This window comes from Saccopteryx bilineata, chromosome 10 (genome assembly GCF_036850765.1).
Source record: "Saccopteryx bilineata isolate mSacBil1 chromosome 10, mSacBil1_pri_phased_curated, whole genome shotgun sequence".
NCBI lineage: Eukaryota > Metazoa > Chordata > Mammalia > Chiroptera > Emballonuridae > Saccopteryx > Saccopteryx bilineata.
The window spans coordinates 67,582,848-67,606,284 of record NC_089499.1 but is presented as its reverse complement, the minus strand read 5'-3'; the positions used below and the strand labels follow the sequence as shown (position 1 = coordinate 67,606,284).

The 23,437-nt window shown below is 39.2% G+C and overlaps 1 protein-coding gene across 4 annotated transcripts in view; it reads left to right on the top strand.

The window, feature by feature from the left end:
- The window catches only part of MITF (melanocyte inducing transcription factor), a 287,564-nt gene that overhangs the window by 249,597 nt on the left and 14,530 nt on the right, over positions 1-23,437 (top strand). For 2 of the 4 annotated variants that reach the window (XM_066244594.1, XM_066244596.1), the window contains exons 3-7: positions 4,273-4,500; positions 5,542-5,625; positions 8,404-8,499; positions 15,535-15,652; positions 19,186-19,242. In XM_066244594.1, the coding sequence (XP_066100691.1) occupies positions 4,273-4,500; positions 5,542-5,625; positions 8,404-8,499; positions 15,535-15,652; positions 19,186-19,242 (583 nt within the window). Of the gene's footprint in view, positions 1-4,272; positions 4,501-5,541; positions 5,626-8,403; positions 8,500-15,534; positions 15,653-19,167; positions 19,243-23,437 lie in introns of all 4 variants that reach the window. The other 2 variants (XM_066244593.1, XM_066244595.1) reach the window with 1 other exon arrangement.

Genomic DNA, 23,437 nt, shown 5'->3' with positions numbered 1-23,437 from the left:
TGTGCCCCTCCCCCTCCCCCTAACTCTCTCCCTCCCTCCCTCCCATGTCCTCCCTCCCCCCCCCACCCTTGGTAACCACCACACTCTTGTCCATGTCTCTTAGTCTCATTTTTATGTTCCACCAATGTATGGAATCATGTAGTTCTTGTTTTTGTCTGATTTACTTATTTCACTCCTTATAATGTTATCAAGATCCCACCATTTTGCTGTAAATGATCTGATGTCATCATTTCTTATGGCTGAGTAGTATTCCATAGTGTATATGTGCCACATCTTCTTTATCCAGTCTTCTATTGAAGGGCTTTTTGGTTGTTTCCATGTCTTGGCCACTGTGAACAGTGCTGCAATGAACATGGGGCTACATGTGTCTTCACGTATCAATGTTTCTGAGGTTTTGGGGTATATACTGAGTAGAGGGATTGCTGGGTCATAAGGTAGTTCTATTTGCAGTTTTTTGAGGAACCACCATACTTTCCTCCATAATGGTTGTACTACTTTACAGTCCCACCAACAGTGAATGAGGGTTCCTTTTTCTCCACAGCCTCTCCAACATTTGCTATTACCCGTCTTGTTGATAATAGCTAATCTAACAGGAGTGAGGTGGTATCTCATTGTAGTTTTGATTTGCATTTCTCTAATAACTAATGAAGCTGAGCATCTTTTCATATATCTGTTGGCCATTTGTATCTCTTCCTGGGAGAAGTGTCTGTTCATGTCCTCTTCCCATTTTTTTATTGGATTGCTTGTTTGTTTGTTGTTGAGTTTTATGAGTTCTTTGTAAATTTTGGATATTAGGCCCTTATCTGAGCTGTCGAAAAAACACATTTTCTTTGTAAACATGAAGTGAGAAATTGAAACACTTTGTTGACTTGTTAAAAATAAATAAAATCAATTATAAACTAAAAGGATTATGGGAATTTTCACTCAATTTTATTTATATTCTGGTTTATAAATAGTATAGGGAATAGAAGGACAGTGGACATCAGATGGGATTTTTTTTTCCTCCAGTGAATTATTTTATCAGCCAAGATGGTAATATCTGCTGGCACTGTCTTGCTGGGTGTGCCCTAGGATGTCTTTAGAATGAAGCTGACGGAAAATCACATGTCAGTGTTGCCTGAGAAGTGGCAAAGCATGCTGCCTCTCAGAGAAGCACCAGAAAATGCCTGGATTTTGACATGAACTTCCTAGAAGAGGAATTAACCTCTCAGAACCCGGGCCACCCCCAGGTAATGTAGATGTGGAGACTGCCCTCATGAACAGTGGGGAAAGCAAAGTCTGCACCAACCCACAGATGTGTTTGATTTGTCTTGTACAAAAGTGAACAAACAATGGGGTGTCATTTTTTAATCTGGGAAGTTTTACTCAAGAAGTTCAGATTTCCAGCTAAATTAAAGATGTGGAAGATCTAGCTCTACTGGCCTGCTATTCCCGCACCACCATAGTCGGCTGCATCTTATGGCAATTGTTTTTGTTTTCTAGGTGAAATGTGCATCCTCTAGTTTGCCACAAACCTCACCACTCCCTATTATTGCTCCATAGTTCATGAACCTCATTTATGTTTCCAGATTCAGGTATCTGGGTTGAAGACAGCTGGAGATGATTCATCAGCTGCATAGTGTTTATAGCCAACATGTTCTCAACCTAATTGAAATCTAAAAAGATACTGACATCCCTCTCTGATCACCCCAACCTTGAAATAGTGAAGATCTCATTGACAGAGCTAAATAGAGACCAAGTGGCTTTTCTCCTTACTAAAGCATAAGATTCTGATTCAATAAAGAGTAAGAATCTGCCAGTGAATTAACATTTATTTTTAAATGTGCAGCCTTTTCTTTTTTTTAAGTGTAACAGTGAAGTAGGCATTTCACACTCCTTGCCCTCATTTTACGTTTATTTTAGTAATGTCTGTTGTCCTCATTATTATTGTGCCTGGGCCCTTTATGAAACTTAGAATGTCTCTGTGAACACATGTGCGCATGTTAGATCTGTCATTTGAAACAATTTGAGACTGTCAACCCAAAGGACTTCATTATCCTGGGCATTTGGACAGAATTATTGAATTTTAAATTTTTATTCTTAAAATAGTTCCCAAATTCACCAGTGAACATTAACTATTATTGTAATTTTACGTGGGTATTTGTTAGCCCTTTTTCTTCCTTTGCCTCGCTCCTATCAGTTTCATAAAGTTGGCAATCATATCTGTGTGTTTACAATGTATGTCTTGCACAGTGTTCAGCACGTAATAAGAGTAAGTAATGGAATGAACAAATGAGTAAATATACAGATGCATCAGTTGTGTATATGGTAACTCTTATTCTTCTTTATCCCCAAGAATTATATTAAACAATTTTTAGTAAAAATTTTCATGCTTCCTAATTCAAGGGTTTAGATGGGGAGACATTTATTCCACCTACATAAATATACACGTACATAAAAATGCATTCAGTCATGTGTGTGTGCGCACGCACACTTGTCTGTTTTATTTAGGAGAGCTCCTTCTTTTCCTGATGCGAGGTTAGTAGGAAGGTAACCTATCTGTCCAGCTAAGGGTAAGATGCGCATTGAAACCAGGATGCACGATGAAGCTGATGGAGCTGCAGCTTCAGTACAGACTACTCCGCACTGGAAAGACCACCTTGCCGCAGTCATAGTGGCAGAGTTGTTTGGCCACTAGAAATATTTCATATGTATCAGCAGTTTTTAGGCAATGTCTTTTCCAAAGGGGATGTCTAGTTCTTAACCTATTGCTGAAAGAGAAATACCATTGTCTATTAATACTACTGGAACTAAAGATGAATAGTGAATCGGCCTTGATCTGACAGTGAGTTTGACTTTGATAGCTCATCCTTTTAAAAGGTTCTTTTATATTTATGAAAAAAACCATGACGTCAAGCCAGGGGGCAAAATTGGTATCACTACTTATAAAGACTAAACTCGTAGAACTTCCAAAAAAAAAAAAAAAAAGCCCCTTGTGTGAACGGTTTTTTTTTTTTGTTGGTTTTTTTTTTACATGCATAACTAATTAGCTTGAGTTATTATAAGCAGGGCTGCTGTGACCAAGTTTCCGGTGGTGTCTCGGGCTACCTTGTTTATAGTGCTTCTGTATGCCAGTCAGTCTCCAAGTCGGAATTACAGAAAGTAGAGAGAGTGAATAGTCTACCATTTCTCATTGGATTGGGGCTACCTAACACGTTGTTATGCTGGAAATGCTAGAATATAATCACTATCAGGTGAGCTTTATTCTTATTCCTGTTCAATCTCTGAAATATAATGCAGTAAATTAAGTAAGTCACCTTTTCATGTTATTGTTAAATAGACACACTATTTTCAATAAGTGCAATTATTGAAATAATTGTAGTTTGATGCTATTTGTTGTTTGATACCAATAGAAGTAATTCAATTTTATTTGTAAACAAAGTAGATATTAGTAAGATTTTTTCCCTCATGCATGGCTGTGCTCTCCTCATCAGCTCCTGTGCTTAGCTCATAAGATTAAATTGTGTTTATCAAAGAAAAGTGACTTGTAAGTTGAGTATCATTGATTTTTAAAAAGCATTTCTAATTCTGTATTCATGTTTATAAGACATAAAGAAGAAGGGAAATATATCCCGGTACCTGAATATTCTTGCATTTAAAAAATATATACATGTAAGTGTTAATGCTTTGAAAGAAACTACTTAATGTGCAATTGATTTTTAGGTTAAGTTTGCAATATTAATTAAAATGTTGAATAATCATGTCAAATGAAAGTGGGAGGTATTAATTCACAACCAGTTGATTTAATCATCAGAATGTTTCTGTTTATTTTCAACAACCATTTTACAGTTGTTTCTTAAGGAGGTTTTTTTGTTTGTTTGTGTTTGTAAACAAATAGCTTATTCTGTTTTCCAAGGAAAGTGAAATAAATTGAGTTATGCTTCTTCTTCTAGATTACTGTCTTGATCTTAATAAATCCGTTGAGGAAATTTTGCCCTACAAATAGTTACACATTTTTAGTTATTAGACATGAAAAGAAGGGCCTAGGTTTTCAAGAGATGTACATATACCACAGGGAAATAAAACAGGGAAAACTATGAGCCCAAATCCCAAGAGTTAGACTTTGAACTTTAATAATATCAAAATCCATGAGCACAGTGCCTGGTACACAGCAGGGACTAATCATTTATTCTGTTGGTGGACTGGCACATGTCATGTTTGTGACTGGAACAAGAGCTGTCCGAACTCACAAATAACAGCGCTGTCTTCTCTTCCCTCCATGGCTATGTTCAGGTGCAGACCCACCTCGAAAACCCCACCAAGTACCACATACAGCAAGCCCAAAGGCAGCAGGTAAAGCAGTACCTTTCTACCACTTTAGCAAATAAACATGCCAACCAAGTCCTGAGCTTGCCATGTCCAAACCAGCCTGGCGATCATGTCATGCCACCAGTGCCGGGGAGCAGCGCACCCAACAGCCCCATGGCCATGCTTACACTTAACTCCAACTGTGAAAAAGAGGTAATTCATGTCTCCTCCCCTCTCCTGTTTTCTTACACTAAATGACTGTCTGTTGGATATCATTCCTGCACTTGACTGTGGACTCTAGCCTATCCACATGGCTGCTTTCACTGGCCTTTGTCCCATTGATCAAGCACGTTGTCACCCCCGACCTCTCCTCAGTGTCACTGGGTGATTGGGTTATGGTGCAAGTTGGAGACCTGGCCACTCTGAGCTCAGAGTGCAAGGTGGAGGCGAGGACACTCTCTCCCAGGCGTTGGGCTGCATCAGCTGAGTGTTTTCTTCAATGCCTTTCCGTTTACAAAGCAGTGAATATGCAGAGAGAGGAGAGGGGAGGTGGAAAAGGAAAAGCAGAAATAGGAAAGGTGTGGGATGGGCGGCTTAGGAGTTTCACTTGTTGTGAGTATCTGGAGTATTATTTTTATTTCTCTCTGAGTGCGGAAAAAAAGTACAGAATGTGAGTGGATGGGTTTGAAAAATAGAGCACATAAGAATCAAACAGCAAAGCCAGTGTTTAATTGCTAGATAAATTCAGTTTGATAGTAAAACTGCCGCTGCTCATGGAATCTGCTTTTGTAAAGACTGGATTGGAGACAAGACTCAAACACACCTCATGCTAATTGTTGCATCAAAATTTGATGCATGAAAATATTGATACCTGAGAGGAGAGTTGTGACTTAAGGCCTATGACTTCCAAATTATGAGATGAGCCTCATTTTAATGGAGTTTTACTGTACTCTGAAATGTTTATACAATTTCAGAGGTGACTTTTCTGAAGTTTGGTTGATTTTAATTTCTAAAGGGACCAAGTCTTTTCCTTCTGCCCAAACCAACTGTCTTATTTTTCTCTGTCCATATTTGTCATTTATCAGGCTGATCTGGTGAGAGTTCTGTTTTCATTGTTTCCTTCCTCAGTCAGATTCCACTTTGTTTGAAAGCTTAGTTCATCTTGTTGCTGCACAATCAGCCACGTGTGAACATGTCATTGAAGAGTCAATTGCAAATCAAAGTCATGGGCTGATTTTGCTTGTGTTTTTGCAGGGATTTTATAAGTTTGAAGAACAAAACAGGGCGGAGAGTGAATGCCCAACAATGAACACGCACTCCCGAGCATCCTGCATGCAGGTACTAAGTGACTCGGTGCCCGTGATGGAATATTTGGGAAAGAGAGTCTGAATTTGTGGTCTGTCACACCATCCGATAACTTAAGGATCCTCTAGTACAATTGATTTTTATTTATTTATTATTTATATTTTTGTTTTATGCCTTTGTTTTCAGTTTGAACTCATACTGCTCCCACTTCCCACATCATATTCCATTTTGTTTCACAGCTCTGGGCATTCACTCATGCTCTTATGTTTTGCCAAGACCTTCTCTCTTTTCTTGGAGGTAGTGAGTTCCCACTCATTCTTCAGACCACATCCCATGTATCCCTATGTCTCTGAATGCTTCCCTTATCCCACATGCAACCACGTCACCTGTGTGCAGTCACTTTATCTAATTTATGCTTCTGTTGAGCTACTTCCCAAACCGTGTTCCAAAGTTCTGCTTATGTAGGACACTAACAAGTGTTACTGCAAGTGGAAAAGAGAGTAGAAAATATACTGTAGTCCAAAGAAGAAAAAAATGCGAGAGAGAAAGAGAGAAATCTTGTATTAAATAAAATTAAACAGGTATTTCTTTTCTTCCTCCAGAAACAGAATGAGCCTGTTCAGGTTCATGTTCATTGTTAGTCTTCCAGAGGGACTACAGAATGTAGAGTGTGTCCGTCTGCGGCTCTCTCTGGGTCCCATTTGTCATGCGGCACTGAACGTCCCCATGGGAATGCAGTTTCTACTAAATGTATAAACTCTATTCTATTATTATATTATGATTAGAGGTTCTTTAGTGCCTCTGGGCTCCTTGAGGTCAGGGTCTGTGTATACTCTGTAGCATTTGTTACTCTTCACAGAAAAAAATGATTTTTACTTTAATTCCTTTATTGATTTATTTTTAAAGATAGAAAGATATAAACAGAGACATTTCTTATAGTGTCTCATGATGAAGTAATTACTAAGGAAATTAAACTTAAAATGCATTTTTCCCTGAGTGACTTTAAGTCATTAAATAATGCTTAAAATAAATTTTAATAAACAAAATTAAAATGTTGTAATTTCATTAAGATACACATTGTAGGGTAGCAATTTTGATAGGCTATTATTAGTAAAACCAAGGTAAGTGTGTAATCTATATATTGTTTTATAAAATGGAATCTCATGGAATATACATTTTGAAACTATTAATTTAATAATATTTCATGGGTCTTTTCCTAAGTAATTATAGGGTCTGTAATATTCCATTTAATGAATAAATTATGCTACTTTCATGTATTAATTTATATATTTAAAATGTGTATATAGACATATAAAAGAAAGGAGAATAAGCCACAAAAACTGTTTTTGCTTTCCTATATTTTTTATTATCAACTTGCCATTACCATTTTATGAGAAAAAAATTATCTAAAAAATTCTATCACACTAGGCCCTCTAATTTTATTTCACTAAAAATAAAAAATTTACAAAGAATGGTTGTTCATAAGTCCTTGGGCCTATTTGTCTGTTCCCCAGCATAATTAGAAAATTATTTCTTAGAAACAAACAAACCAAATAAAACTGGTATACCTAGAAATGAAACAATAAACAGTATGCGAGAAATTACTCAAAACTAACCTCCAATTATTTTTTTCAGGGGCCACTTAATAACATTCATTTTCTGAATGTTTACCATAGTCCTGGCACTGTGAGTACCTCACATGCTTTATCCTGAAATCTCACGAGAACCCTATAAAGCAATGAGTATTGTTGACCCCATTTTACAGACTGGCCCACTGAAGCTCATAAAGATTGGGGGCAAGTGCGTCCAACAAGTCCCACGACTCTTTAGCCTGTCCTCTTTAATTGGAAGTGGCAAATGGGGGGACTCAGAGGAGCATGGCTCTGAGCGCTGAGATTTCCTCCTATGCTTATGAAGCACGCTGAGTCTCCGAGCACGTGGGGTGCATACACGTGCACATGTCACAGAGACACAGCACCTCGCTCAAGGACAGAAGGTGTTTACGAAGAACTGTTTTCACAGACTTGTCTTCACAACCGCTGCAGTGCACGTGTAATCGCTGTTGGTTACTGTCATAACTGACGTTTTGGCACTTTAGGAATAAAATTGATCTAGTGGGAACGTCAGCTTCACAACAGTAGTGATAACCTCATCTGGGTGTGGTCCTCAGGGCTACCAAGCACAGGGGCAGCTGTACAAGGAGAAACTTATGTTACAAGGCACGGAGATCAGTGTAGGGCCAGCCAGTAGCCTGAGAGCCACAGTGCCCCACATGCTCTTATTTGAGCAAAGGGCTGAATTACCACCTGTCTCCCCACTGCAGGCAAGGCTATGAAGGGAATGGGTATACTCTTAGAGAAAAAAGGAGATGGAAGCTGTCATTCAAGGTGAGGTCTCCTGGTCAGCTTTGCTGCTGAGGGCCGGCAGTATACCATAGCAGTTGGGATGCAGTCTGTGACTTTGGGATAATTAACTGCTTCTCATTTATGTCACTTGGAAAATAGATATTATAATAGTATCTATCCTGTTTGGGATGTTGTTGGGGTAAATCTTAACCAGTGAAAAGCCCAGAGCACAGTGCCTGGCACCTACTAGTCACTCACAAAGGGCTGGTTGCACATGTCATCCTTGTCACCTGTGAGTGTTAATGGCCTTCAGTAACGTTCACATTTTAGAAGGAAGAGGACAGTTACTTCTTAGAATCTAAAGAGTATTATTGCTCTGGGTAAGAAAAGACCTTGGATCTCTTTTGGGTTGCTTTGCATGGTTTTTGCTTATATCTATTCTCTTCCATTGACCTTTTCCCTACAGATGGATGATGTTATCGATGACATCATTAGCCTAGAATCAAGTTATAATGAAGAAATACTCAGCTTGATGGATCCTGCCTTGCAAATGGCAAATACGGTACTGATGACTTTTTCTTTTTAAGAAAACCTTGAGCTATTTTCAGTGTTCTCTCCCTTTTCCTGGACTTTTAGTTTGCCTTTGCAGGTGATTGATTGAGAAATTCGTTAATAATAAAACAGAGAAATATTGCAGGGCTACAAATAAGTGTCTTTGACATCAGAAATTAAGAATTCCTCATGAGTTTATAGAGTTCCACATTCCCTGGAGTCCCCGGAGTCCAAGTCCACTTTCAGTGGGACCCTATTCTTCCAATGTCCTCGATGTCCACCCCCAGCTTAGTGCACTGCTGCCAAGGAGAACCCTGTGGGCTGCACTGTGTGCAGCAGTGTTCTAGTTTGCCTGAAAAAATAATGCAGTCTTGAAGGCAGCATCTTACAATTCACAGATGATGGAGGGACAGTTGGGTTTTCCATCAACAGCAAAATTTATTCCAATTTTTGTTAATAAAACCATGAAACTATTTGCTGTTCTTCTTATAATTTGGACTTTGCTGCGTTGTTTATTGTATTTCACTCCTTAAATTTGTGTCTTATGTTACCATTTTGCCATTCTTAATTGAAGATTTTATTTAGTGCTTGCAGTCAGTCATTCAGTGAGTTCTGTAAGTCAAGTTAGGGAGGTGCCATTTGCCGCTGTTTTAGGGTTAGGAAATTTAGCTAGTCTTACACAAGACTACATGGCATGGATGTGTCCGAGTCAGCTTTCAGCGGGTCTTTGCATGCTGAGCCAATCCTTGTCTGTTTCCTATGAGAGCAATGGCATGAGACTACCATATACCTTAATAACTAGCATATAAAAGACTGACTTCTGTAGCGGTGAAGAGGAATCATTGTTAGACAGGCATAAAGTTTTAGATTTGCAAGATGAAAAAGTTTTGGAGATTGGTTTCACAATGTGAATATACTTAACACTGCTGAACTATTCACTTAAAAATGGTTGAGACGGTATATTTTATTATATTTTTTTACCACCTAAAGATTTTTTTTAAAGACTAAATTTCTATCATAAGTTTTCTCAGCTAGGGAACATGATAATCCTTCATAATTTACACTTAAGTTGTTAGTAAGCTAAATTTTTATATTTAGCATTTTTTTGTCTTTTCCATCAAGTTCACGTAAAGTCTGGAAGGGTGTGAACACCTCCTGAAACCTCAAGCCTCTTGCAGGATCATTAGTTTTATCAACTTCTACCCATGTAAATTCACCCCCGATTTTGAAAGAACTAAATGCTCCGCCATCTTGACAGAAGCCCATGCCCAGCTCTCTGCACCCTCTTGGAGCCCTTGGTTGGCTTCCGTGGACCCTTCCGTTTCTAATTCTGTGTCTCCTGTGAGGCAGGTGACACTTGTTGGCAGTCCAAATCCCAGGTGAACGTGAGCAAACACTTGGGGGAGTTTGCCCTAGGGAATTTATAAATATGCCCCAAAATGGGGCAAATTTACAGTGTTTTTAATGCCTACCAGGATTAATTAGCCATGGCACAGTCATCCCAAAAGAACTCGGCTGGCGAGGTGGTCACTTTGTCAATGGTGTCTAGTGGATACCTGGGCACTTTTAGGAGGACTCTATAATTGATACAGTTTTTGAAAAAATCATTGTCTTTGTTTTCGGCAAGGCTGAGGGCCTTTGAAGTCATCTGAGCTAACACAGTACTTGTTGCCTTAACCTTCTCTTGCATATCCTCTGTATCCCCCACTAGAAGACCAGACATCCTGCTTGTTAAAAGCCTCCAGTGAGGGATAGACACTAACTCATAAGAGCAGCAGTAAAGCACGTTGGTTAGGATTTGGACATTTGTGATCAGACCTATGTTCAAATCCTAAGGCTGCCATTTATGTTGTGACCTTGCATGTACTATATTTTTTGCTTCATTAGACACACTTTCCCCCCCAAAAGTGGAGGGGAAAATGCCTGTGTGTCTTATGGAGTAAAAAATACAGTATTTTATTAAATATTTTAACACACGATTTGGTTCAGAATATTTTTTATTTTCCTCCTTGAAACGTTAGATGTGTCTTATGGTCAGGTGCTTCTTATGGAGTGAAAAATACGGTACTTAGCTTCTTAGAGTCCTGCATTTTCCCATCTGTAAAATGGGACTGATAATTGTATCTATCTCACATGGTCGTCTCTTCTTAAAGTATGTATAGCATTTAGCATTGGGTAGCATTGCAAACATAAGTTGTACTCAATGACATCTAGTTATTATATGTAATTTATTATAATATCAAATAATTATAATAGTCCTTTATTCAGATGGTATTTATTGGGCACCTGTAATGTATCTAGTTGTATGTTAGAATAACATCATACTGAATAACCCAGATATTCCTCACAGTGAGTCTCTGGGAATTCCAGACATGGGCCCCAGTTTACCTTATGGAGAACTTGTCCCCACGACAAACCTTCTGAAGACAGTTATCATGACCTCGTTTGCTTCTCTTTCGACTACATTCATATGTCTCCTCAGCCCATCTGTGTTAGAGTGGACATCTTATACCTTCATTGTCTGATTGCTCCTGAAGTAAAGTTAATATTGATTTAGCATTTACTAAAAGCCTAGTAATCGCCCGGCTTTGGGTGAGGTGTGCTGTGTGCTCAGATGAGTAAGGTACACTTCCTGTGAGAATGGGGCTTACCCACCAGAAAGGGACAGCCACTTTAGACCCTGAATGGAGAGGGACAAGTCAGGAGCAGGGAGGTCATCTCAGAAGAATTCCCAGGTAAGGAAGCTCCCCTGGGCAGAGTTGAATTAATTCCCACCAGGAGAGAAATGGTTACCGTAGCCACTCGCAAGTCACTGACTTAGTCCCGGTTCATTTCTCTTCTGTAGTTCCACCCTGGAAAAGACCAGATGTGGGCCCTTTGGAGTCTTCCCACATGAAAACTATTTCAGCATTTTTCTAGTAAATGCTAATATCGTAGAGGCTAGGAACAGAGACTCTGAACAGCACATCTGGATTCAACACATTCTCTTGAGTGAGTTAGATGACTGCTCTGCCTCACTTTTCTAGTCTGGGAAATGGAGATAATAATAGCATCAAAACAATACAATCCATGTGATAATTAAGAGTTCATCTATAAAAGAGCATTTAGAACAGACCTGGCCCTGATATGTTCTCACTAAATATTAGTTAAGTTCTTATTCTTTATAAATTTTGGTTTTGGTAATCAAAATTAAATAACAAAGCTACTACAAATTACTAACATGTTAATTTTTTTTCCATAGTAAAGTTTAAACAATGTTTTTCATGTTAGGCATTTCCCCTTTTATTTGATTCTTTGAAATCTTTTTTTTTTTTTTTAAGGAAAGTCCTTTTTTTATTTTTGAGATTGTCTTTGTTTCAAGTTGTCTTTAAAGAGAAAAGGGGAAGGAACACTTGGAGAGGAAACTGCCCTAAGGGAATCGGAGTCTAGAAATAACTATTCTGAGAGCACAAGGGCCCTCTTGTAGTGTTAGGAACAAAGAATAAAAGTCCCAGTTTACTTGTGCTAACAGTGCCCAATTGATATTCAGAAAAGGGGACCATCTAGAGGGAAAAATATTTTACAATGATCATTCACTTGGAAAAATAATCATTTTTGTAGATCAGAATATTGAACAACTAGATACAGGCCAAGTTATGTCACACACACACCCCCATGTGAGTCTAGCTTCTCTGTATTTGCTCAGGTGGACTGTGGCTTCACCTGTGCACTGTGTAGCTGGTGTGCTCGAAGTGCAGTCTGGGTAAAGAACCCAGCAAGACACAGCATGTCCAGGTGGACTGAAGATGCCTCTTTTCTCTTAGCTCCAGAGGTGTATTTCAACCTAGTTTTGATGTTAACTGTATTGATGGGGGAGTTTTTCTGACCCAGAAGGGGAACTATGGAATCCTTTCTTAAGTATGCATGGATAGGAGACTAATTTTTTATTGGAAACCCATACTGTTTTAAGTAAATTTCCTTGTAGTAGCTTCAACAAATTACAGTCACTGATACAAAGAACATAAGCCACCATTTAGGGCAGGGATCTTGGCCATGAGATGGATAATTCTGTGCTGCGGAGCGCTCTGGGCCTTTATGATCTTCAGCAGCACCCCTGGGAGCTAGAGCTGGGGCTTTTATTTCTGTAAAATCAATGAGAAAACATTCACCAGAACCTGTCCAATCTTATTGGGCCCAGAATAGACCCCATGAAATTAAGTTCTCCACAGCAAACTATTCTGGTGGCTCTATGCTGCCCACTCCTAATCACAAGTCTTGGAAAAGCAGCCAGAGTAGAACATTGTTTGAGAACAGATGGAGGGTTACTAGCTGCCTTTTCGACTGGAAGTCATGGTGTCTGACCTCTGTGGGTAAGATGAGGCACCCTGTGGTAGGGGTTGAGGTCCTCTCCGCCTGCAGTTCTCCCGGCATCGCCTCCAGGCTGGCTGGAGCCCCCACCCCCCACCTGTCCATTTGACTTTCCATCTCTCCTTGTTTTCTAACCCTGTTCCTACGTCTGTCTCTCTCTCTGTGATTCTGCATTTATTAAGTATCTGTATGCATATCATCTTCCTTTAGAAAATAGTTATAAAATATGTTCTTGTCACAGAGCAGCTTATAATTAGATGTCTCTCCAATATAGAGCCACTGATAACATGAGTTTTCAAAGCTAGCTGTGTAATCACTTGTCTATTATTACTTTTCCCTAAAAAATCAGCATGACAATTGCATGTTTTGCTTACAGTTTACATTTGAAAACATGATATATATATGATTTATGTTTCTAGACCTATAGGAGTAATTCATTTAGCTTGTTGTATTGAATTTTGAAGTTACATTCTTGGTTTATCAATACCTAATAGTTCTCCCAAAATATGACACTTCAGAAAATAGGAGGATAAGTCTTTGGAATGTAGCGGGATCCTGAGGTGTTGTAGCGGCTGACTCTTCAGTGCTGCATTGAGACATTTGAGCCCCTTTTACACTCATGTGTTAAACTGGACAAGAAGAACACTGAACACACACAAGGCCAAATAAAATAACTTTGTGAAATGACAACTAATAACTAAAGTCACTTTTTAATCAATTTCTTAGAGCAGCGGTTCTCAACCTGTGGGTTGCAACCCCGGCGGGGGTCGAACGACCAAAACACAGGGGTCGCCTAAAGCCATTGGAAATTCCCTGTGTTTTGGTCGGTCGACCCCCGCCGGGGTCGCGACCCACAGGTTAAGAACCGCTGTCTTAGAGGGTCTTGAATGTGGTCCGGAGGAATTTTAAATGATCACAATGCATTGTTGATGTGCATCTGGTTAGTGGGAGACATGTACGACATTTCACATGCATTTTTATTTATTTATTTATTTTTTAGTTTTCTGAAGTGACAAGCAGGGAGGCAGTCAAACAGACTCCCATATGCGCCTGACCAGGATCCACCCAGCATGTCCACCAGGGGGCGATGCTCTGCCCATCCAGGGGCATTGCTCCGTTGCAACCGGAGCCATTCTAGCGCCTGAGACTGAGGCCACAGAGCCATCCTCAGCACCTGGGCCAACTTTGTTCCAATGGAGACTTGGCTGCAGGAGAGGAAGAGAGAGACAGAGAGGAGGGGGGGGGAGGGTGGAGAAGCAGATGGGTGCTTCTCCTGTGTGGTCTGACCAGGAATTGAACCTGGGACATCCACATGCCAGTTTGACACTCTACCATGAAGCCAACTGGCAGGGCCAACATTTTATATATTTTAAAGCCTGCCTTCAAAAAGGAGCAAAAGACAAATGGGAGAGAGAGCCACCCCCACCCAATTGTGTCAGAGCTAGTGTCACAGTAACCATCAGAAGGAATCTTATTCTGTGCCCCCCTCCCGTTCCTTTAGTTAGTAGTTTAGTTCATAGGGTCTTTATTTAGAAGCCATGAAAGGGATAGATGTGGCTGATGGCTACCAATGTGGGGAATACATTTGATTTTGTCTATTTTGTGGGATATTTTCATCTATATATTAGTAGCTATTTGAGAGAGTGAAAGGTAGAATGTTCAGTACAATTTTTACTCAATACCTCCTGGTCCCTAAACATTTTAATCACATATAAATGCTATCTAAATTTACAATTCAGGGTGTGTATTCAAGAAAGGGCAGGCTAAGTATAAAGTCTTACTCAGTAATAATTATGGGAATTGAAGTTAGCTGAAAATGGGAAGTTTCTGTGGCAGGAGCAATGAGGTAACTTAACTATGTCCCTGTAGTTAATAATTAGAATTTTATTTCATGGAGTGGGAAAAAGAAATGTCTAGGACATCTTATATCTAGCCCCATCAAACTCCTAAAATGAACTAGTGACAGGGAGGTTCATATACAACAAAAGCAAGTCAGTGTTAGGAAAAAAATAATTTCTCTCCTTTAAAATATTCAATTCAGAGCTAGAGAAAACCACTGTGTTGCTATTTTGAGAAAGATAAATACTTCTTCTGTTTGTGAATTTTTACTTTTATTAAAGTTAGTGAGCTCCCTCTTGTGGCTCTGTGAAAGATTTCAGTTTCAAGGAAAATAACTTTTCTTTAGCAATAAGGAAACCATTTCTTTTCCAATAAGAAAACTCTTTTCATTGCTTTTCCATATAAAAAAAGAGAGTAAGAGGACAAAAAAAGAAAGGGAATTAAGAAAACTGACTTTGTTAAAATATCCAATTGAGTAAAAGTCATACCATACAAAACGCTATTTTACAGAAATAGCCAGCATTCACTGGATATTTTCTGAGTGCCACTAGACAAGCTAGACAGGAAGTCCACCATAGTCTGCATTGTCTTGTGCACAGATCCACCCTACAAGCTAGGTCCTATACCATTTATGGGTGTGAGATTCTGCACACTTACCTCTCGCAAAGGGAACTAGCTAAGGAGACTATAGACCTGTCATTGAATGAAAAGGTAAAAATCTCATGTTTTTAGATTAAAAAATGACTTTTTACTTAAAACCATTTCTTTTCATTAAAGGCTGGTCTAGGATATGGGTTTTAGCTGTATAATTTAGGAACTATTCAACATCTCATTTCTGCTACTGTGTTTCTCTCCCCAGTTACCTGTATCTGGAAACTTGATTGACCTTTATGGCAATCAAGGACTGCCACCTCCAGGCCTCACCATCAGCAACTCCTGCCCGGCCAACCTTCCCAACATAAAAAGAGAGCTCACAGGTAAATACCTAGCAAATGTGCCACTAACTAGGAGTTTTCTGATCAATAAAGTTATCAAAATAGTGACCTCAGACTGTTTTTAATTCACAGACATACTTTATAAAATCTAGGAAGAAGTTAAAACATTGAACAGTATTTTAAGATGCAAAATTTATACTTGAAAATGCTGGTTTCCAGTATTTTTTGTGATACTGGGGATTATGGCTGCCTTTACTCCATCGCACCATTACTCTGTGACAACCATCATTGTGTCTGTTACCGCTGCCTCTTTGGAGTGGGGTAGCATACAACACTTTTGGTTGTAAAATGTTTGTACCCAGTTTGGTGTGTTTTGGTTATTCGACCCCCGCTGGGGTCGTGACCCACAGGTTGAGAACCACTGGTCTAGAGGCATCTGAGATTGAGAATCCTGGTCTGAATTGTCTAATGACAGACATTCAAGCCTGTAGTTGGGATAGGGTAAGAATATATTTTTTATATCTTCAGATGCCTCCTGTTATTTTTTCTGTATCAAGTTCAAAAAGTTGTATTACACAGCATAAAAAATTATAAAATGGAACAATGGGTATTGTTCTTGAGGCAAGTGTAAGATTACCTACTTCGCCATTTTGTTTAACACTTTAGGAAAGGCATTTGCCCACTGAAACCTGACTGAGCCTTATGGGAACTGGCTGTACTGTGCTGGCTGTATGGTCCTCACCTCATCCCTCTTTTTATTATTTAATCCTTGCATCCTATAGATTTGGGTGAAAAGACTGAGAATATGGAATATACCGTTGATGCAAAAACAATATGTCCTACTCAAGGATGTCTTTTTTAAAAAATACTTCAGAAAATTGTGGCAGGAAAACACATTTTTTTAAAATTATTGATTGGATTTTAAAAGATAACTAATTAATTAATGCATTAAAAACATTAAAAGCCAATAATAAGTAGATATTCTACAGGAAAGAAAAGTACCATGAAGTGTTAGAAGATATTGCTAAGTAAGATCTATTTTATTTTTTACTTTTTTTATTTTGAAATTAAATGTAATGAGGTGGCATTGATCAATAAGACTACAGAGGATTCAGATGAACATCTCTATAGCATTTGAACTGTGCCCATCGCCCAAAGTCAAATCATTTTCTATAGCTGTACATTTGTCCCTCTTTCTCCCCTACTCCTATATCCTCCACCAGGGGATATATCCCACCTATGTGTGAAATCATATAGTTCTTAGCTTTTTCTCTTTTATCTCTGTCCATGAATCTCAGTTTTCTATCCCATCTATGTGGGATATTTATCCCTCTCCCAACCCCCTCCCCCCAGTACCCTCCTGGTAACCACTTCATTTTTTTTTATTTTTTGTATTTTTCTGAAGTGAGAAGCAGGGAGGCAGAGAGACAGACTCCCACATGTGCCCGACCAGGATCCACCCGGCATGCCCACTAGGGGGCGATGCTCTGCCCATCTGGGGCGTTGCTCTATTGTAACCGGAGCCGTTCTATTGCCTGAGGTGGAGGCCATGGAGCCATCCTCAGTGCCTAAGCCAATTTTTCTCCAATGGAACCTTGGCTGCAGAAGTGGAAAAGAGAGACAGAGAGAAAGAAGAGGGGGAGGGGTGAAAAAGAAGATAGGTACTTTTCCTGTGTGCCCTGACCAGGAATCGAACCCGGGACATCTACACGCCAGGCTGACACTAGACCACTGAGCCAGCCGGCCAGAACCGGTAACCACTTCATTTTTTTTTTTTCATTTTTCCAAAGCTGGAAATGGGGAGGCAGTCAGACAGACTCCCACATGCGCCCAACTGGGATCCACCCGGCATGCCCACCAGGGGGCAATGCTCTGCCCCTCTGGGGCGTCGCTCTGCTGCATCCAGAGCCATTCTAGCGCCTGAGGCAGAGGCCACAGAGCCATCTCCAGCTCCTGGGCCATCTTTGCTCCAATGGAGCCTCGCTGTGGGAGGGGAAGAGAAAGAGAGGAAGGAGAGGGGGAGGGGTGGAGAAGCAAATGGGCGCTTCTCCTGTGTGCCCTGGTCGGGAATCGAACCCGGGATTCTTGCACGCCAGGCCGACGCTCTACTGCTGAGCCAACCGGCCAGGGCCAACCACTTCATTTTTATCTGTGTCCATGAGTCTCAGTTTTATATCCCACCTATGTGTGAAATCATATAGTTCTTAGCTTTTTCGTATAATGTTCTCAAGGCCTATCCATGTTGTTGTAAATGACAGTATGTCACTATTTTAAATAATGATAAAATAGGGTTAGAATAACATCATTAAAATTTTCACTTCTTGAGTGCCAAGTGGAGCTTTGAACTTGTATATGATTTTTTCTTCAAAAACAAATAAATAATAGTCAGAGGGAGTGGAAGGAGTGGGTGAAGAGGCTATAAATTTATTAAATTAAAAAAAAGATATAACGGCTAATACATTTCTAGAGTCACTTGTGTCATAGAAAATGACTCATCCAGTCAGGTCAAGGATAAAATGGCAGGAAAAGCAGCAAATGGGCAGGAATTGGAGCATTGATCACTGAGTGCTCAAGGGGCAGCATGATGTTGCCAGAAGAGAACAGGCTTAGGAGTCAGCAGATCTGAGCTGAATGAGGTAGAGAGATGGTCTTTATTAAGCCCAGTTTTCCCACCTGGCACAAAGATGAAACCATACGGTGATTAGAACAGAGAAGCTAAAGGTTCATTAACGATGAATAGGCAGTGAGCTACTAAAAGAGGATGAATTAAAGAGTACCCTAACTTGGGAGAGAACCTCTTCCCCAGGCCCTCCTGAGGGGGAGGGTGTGTTATAGCCTGCTAGATGGCACAGAGGTTCACTTGATGGCCTTGACCATCACTGATCCACACTTGGCGAGTTGAAGTTGACAAAGAACCATGGCACGAGCCTGGTAAGCTAAAAACAAAAAAACTAAAGGAAACGAAAAAAAATTAAGATACTGTACTAGAGAATGTCTAAATAAAAGCTGCTTGTCATGCTTCTATGTAAGAAACAAAAACAAAATGATTTGGATTGACCTTCCCAGTTGAAATAATTCAGCTTTATGTATGTATAAATATGTATAATAATATGCATCTAATGAATATTTATACATAGTTATGCTTCACCAGCTGTAAGTTTCTATGTCAGCGTGTTACAAAGAAATCGAAGAAAGACTTAAGAGTTCTTATTGAGTTCTTATTGCCTGGAAAGAAAATCTGACTCCTGATAATAGAATATTGGTTTTCAAGTTGTGTATTTATTTTTCTTGTTTATGCCTGTATGTTTATAGTGTGTCGGATGTACTTGTGACAGCTCCTTTACCATCTTATAGAAGCCGAGTTTTTGCATTTATTTGATACATATTGCTATTTGAAAATGCAAACATTTTAAAAGTCATAATTTTAAAAGTTCCAGCATTATTTAGAGTCAAGTCAGATAATCTTTTATTTGTTTAGGAAATGAGATGTTTTGTTGTTTACATTATTGTGTGCTTTGAACAGTTCCCATTTCTAATTACTTCATTCACGTGCACAGCGTGTATTTTTCCCACAGAGTCTGAAGCCAGAGCATTGGCTAAAGAGAGACAAAAAAAGGACAATCACAACTTGAGTAAGTTGGTTTTATGTTCATGATATTTGATATTGGAGTTGTTATTCACCCTTACATCAAAATTTTTCCAAGAATTTTAGAGGAAAATTGATTTCTATGGCATTAAAGTTATATTTTATGGAAGAAATTTGTTTTTTAGGAAAACCAAGATATATATATATTTTTTTTCATACTTTATCTCAGGTCAAATTGGGGGTTAGTCAGTCAGTGGGTGAGGTAGCCTTCCAAATTTCTGACTTTACCTGTGACTTAAAATATTTTTTTTTAATTTAAAATGATTTTTATGTGTTTAATTTGCTTTTGATCAGATATTTAAAGTGTTCTTATAAAAAAAAACTTAAGATTTTTGTTTCATATACAAGTAGAAGAGGCTGTAGGGTAAAAAACAATGAGGATTGGACTTGGAGGTAGGAAGTAGTTTGCATGTGTGTCAATTTCACATCTCATGACCTCCTCCTTTTCCTAAATTGCATTTATAAATACGTTACATACAAATACCTTGTCCTGGCCTGACCTGTGGTGGCGCAGTGGATAAAGCATCAACCTGGAAATGCTAAGGTCGCCGGTTCGAAACCCTGGGCTTGCCTGGTCAAGGCACATATGGGAGTTGATGCTTCCTGCTCCTCCCCCCTTCTCTCTCTCTCTCTTCTTTCTAAAATGAATAATAAAAAAAAAGTACAAATACCTTGTCCTTATGAAAATGATAGAATAGGGCTAGAGTGAGTTGTCCTTCAATCACTGGAGTCATCTTCTGTACTTTCCATTTGCCGTTGGTCCCCGACCTCTTTTCATGTGTTCAGCAATAAGCACACAGAATAGGAGGCATTGTTTTGTGTGTGATTTAACACAAACGGTGTCATATTTTCCATATTTGTTGCTGCTTTTTTTTTTTTTTTTTTACTCCACAGCATATACTGCAGACCCTTTACTGTTAATAATCTAGGACTTTCTAAAAACTGTTGCGTAAGTATTCCACAGTACAACTATCTCCTGCTAGGTGTTGTTTCCAGTTCTTCCATATTATAAACAATGCCACAGTGAACATTTGTGTATATGCCTCTTTGTTTTTGTTACAAAACAGAAAGAGTGTCCATCCACCACTAGCAGAGCCAAACACTAAGGACTGAAAACTGCAGTGGAAGAAGAATGGCTATTTTATCACGAATGCTGCCACTCAGCAGAATGGGCAGCTAATGCTCCAAAGCCTTAACTCCTGGCTGGCATGTAGGCTCCAGAGTAGACAAGACAAAATCACAAGATACTGTGGGTTAGCGGTTCAGGCTCATGTGGGAGCTGACGGTCCGATGTGAAGGAAGGGTAATCATTTCTTCAGGTCTTGAGGACAGTTCCGAGGTCTTTTCCGGTATCCCTGTGTCCAGTCTCATAGGAAAGTAACCAGGGGGTTGTTCCACCTCAGTGTTCAGGAGCTGAAACATAACTGAGGTGATGTTAAACTGATCCTTCCAGAGGTCCAGACCAGGTGACCGTTCTTCAGGTCCGAGTTCCTGTCTTCTCCCTCCAGGGTTGCTAGTCATGTGGGGAAAGCCTGGGTCTCTGAGGGCTAGAGGAAGAGAGGTGATTTCTAGCACTCGATTTAAAACTACATTTAATCAAAGTCATATGGACCCTTGGGTTCATGTACAGGGGAGTTTGTTTCTCCAAGTTAGGTGCTGAGAAGTGGAGCTGCTGGGTCTCAGAGGGGATGGTTTTTTTAATGGATACTACCCTTCCTAGTTCCCACTCAGTTATGAGAAGCTTTACTCATTTCTTAACCAAAAGATTTGAATATATATATATTTACTTTCTGAATATATATATATATATATATATATATATATATTTTTTAAGTAAGAAGAGGGGAAATAGACAGACTCATGCATGCACCCTGACCAGGATACCACAAGTAATCCCCATCTTGGGCAGATGTTCGAATCAACAACTGTTTTTAGCACCTGAGGCTGATGTACTAGAACCAGCCGAGCTATCCTCAACGCCCAGGGCTGACATTCCTAACAATTGAACCACTGGCTGCAGGAGGGGAAGAGGGAGAAGGTGGAGAAAGGGAAGAGAAGTAGATGGCCACTTCTCATGTGTGCCATAACCAGGGATCGAACCTGGGACATCCACACACTGGGCTGACATTCTATCCACTAAGCAAACCTGCCAGGGCCTGCCTGAATTAATATTTTAAGGTCTCCTCTCGCTTCCAAGTAATTTTACTCTTAGACATTTCTCTTTTTAAAATACCCTTTAAATAAAATAATTAGGCATTATCCAAAACTTGTCAAATACCATATGTCTATCTCAGGATTCCAGAACCCCCCACAATAGGCAAAAATCCACAAAGTAGTGACCTTATGTTTATTTTATTATTTATGTATATTTTAAGGCCACGGTTACTGAGCCAGTCAGCGCCCAGGATACAGAACACAGTGCTCTGGTTAGTCGCCTCCCATCCATCAGCCAATAGTGTGCCATTTATGATCTCACATCGGCAAACTAGCTCAAGTGGAAGCAGCTGTAGCTGCGTTTTCCATACATGTGAGTCTTTGTCTACTCATCTGCTGTACACTATGTATTTTATTTTGATTTAATATTCTTTTAATATGTTTTAATTCATATTTTTATATTTTTTATATTGTTTTCAATTTTTTAGGCTAGAAAATGCTTAGTTTACAACAAAATTAATTAAAATAATAAACATAAAAATACCTATATACTGCAAAATTTCACAATATAGTGAACAATTTGCAATACAAAATTAGGTATATACAATTTAAAAATCTGCAATACAGTGAGACCACAAAAAGTAAACCACAATATGGCGAGGGACAGCTGTATTTACCTCTATTTAGGCATCTAGTCTCTCAAGTTCATGATTGTCAGTTAAGTGCAAACATGGTTAGCTCAAATTCTGAGGGCTGCAAAACAATCCTAAAATCTCATCTAACCATTTTGAATTACTACCCACGGTTAGATTTCCCATTGGCATAGTTCTTTCTCTTCTAGGACTTACCTTGTAAGAATACTTAGCAAAATGTACAAACTAACACATTCATTTCCTCACTCTAATTATTGAGCTCCCATTTTGTGTGAGGCACTTTCTGCAGAACATGAACCACGGACAGATTTTCCACCCCATGAGCTTATGTTCAGGTCAGGGGCAGACAAAATAGATGAGCAAACCAAAACATTAACATGCTGTTTTCAGCATCGGGCAAGTATTGTGATAGGAATAAAATATACATGCAAGCCCTGGCAAAAATATTTCTTATACCCAGAGGCGGATTAATGTCAGTTGAGGCTCTGGGCACAGAAGAGAACATTGGGCCCCTTAAAACAGGAGAGAAAGAGGGAAAATAAATATTTTTAAATAAATTAAAAATATTATATACTATTAATGTTAAAATTGCACATATGAAAACAAACTTGGTGTCATTAGAAAAAAGTGTCAAGTTGGGGTTTTGCGGGGCCCTTCAGAAGTCAGGGCCCACGGTACACGCCCAGTGCACCTGCTGTTAAATCTGCCTCTGCTTTTAATACTGACAAAAAGGGAGAACTTGGAAATAGTCTAAATAGTCTTTAGTAGAGGATTTTAAAATTATGGTTCATCCATATTAGGGATACTCAGTCTCTTCAGAAGAATTGAGTTGTTCTGTTTCACCCTGATTCAAACAACATCCATGATGTATTACTGAGTAACAAAGGCAGAATAATGTGTACAGTATCCCGTTATGTAAAGAAGTACACACTGTATAGGGATGTGCACTGTGTGTGTGTGTGTGTGAGCGTGTGTGGAGGGAGAGGATCTTGGAGCCACCCTTATTACTGATAGTGTCCTCAGGTATATAATATAGGTATTTGATGGTGTTAAAAAATGGCTTTTACTTCTTCCTTTATACATTTTAGTATGTTTTGCAAGTTAATAATCACTTTTATAATAAAAAATAATTGGGGAGGGAAGCCATTGAATTAAAAATAAAATGTGGTACATCTAAATGTTGATGGTGAGAGATGTCAACAATGTGCTATTAAGTGAGAAAAGATAGGTGCAGAATCATTTTTGGTGTTCTTCTACTGTAACTATCATTCTTTGATACATAGGCCTACTATATGCCAGGCTCATGTGGGTGCTTGGAATACATATAAATATACATACAGAAAATATGTAGATATTAGAAGGTGGAAAGTTACA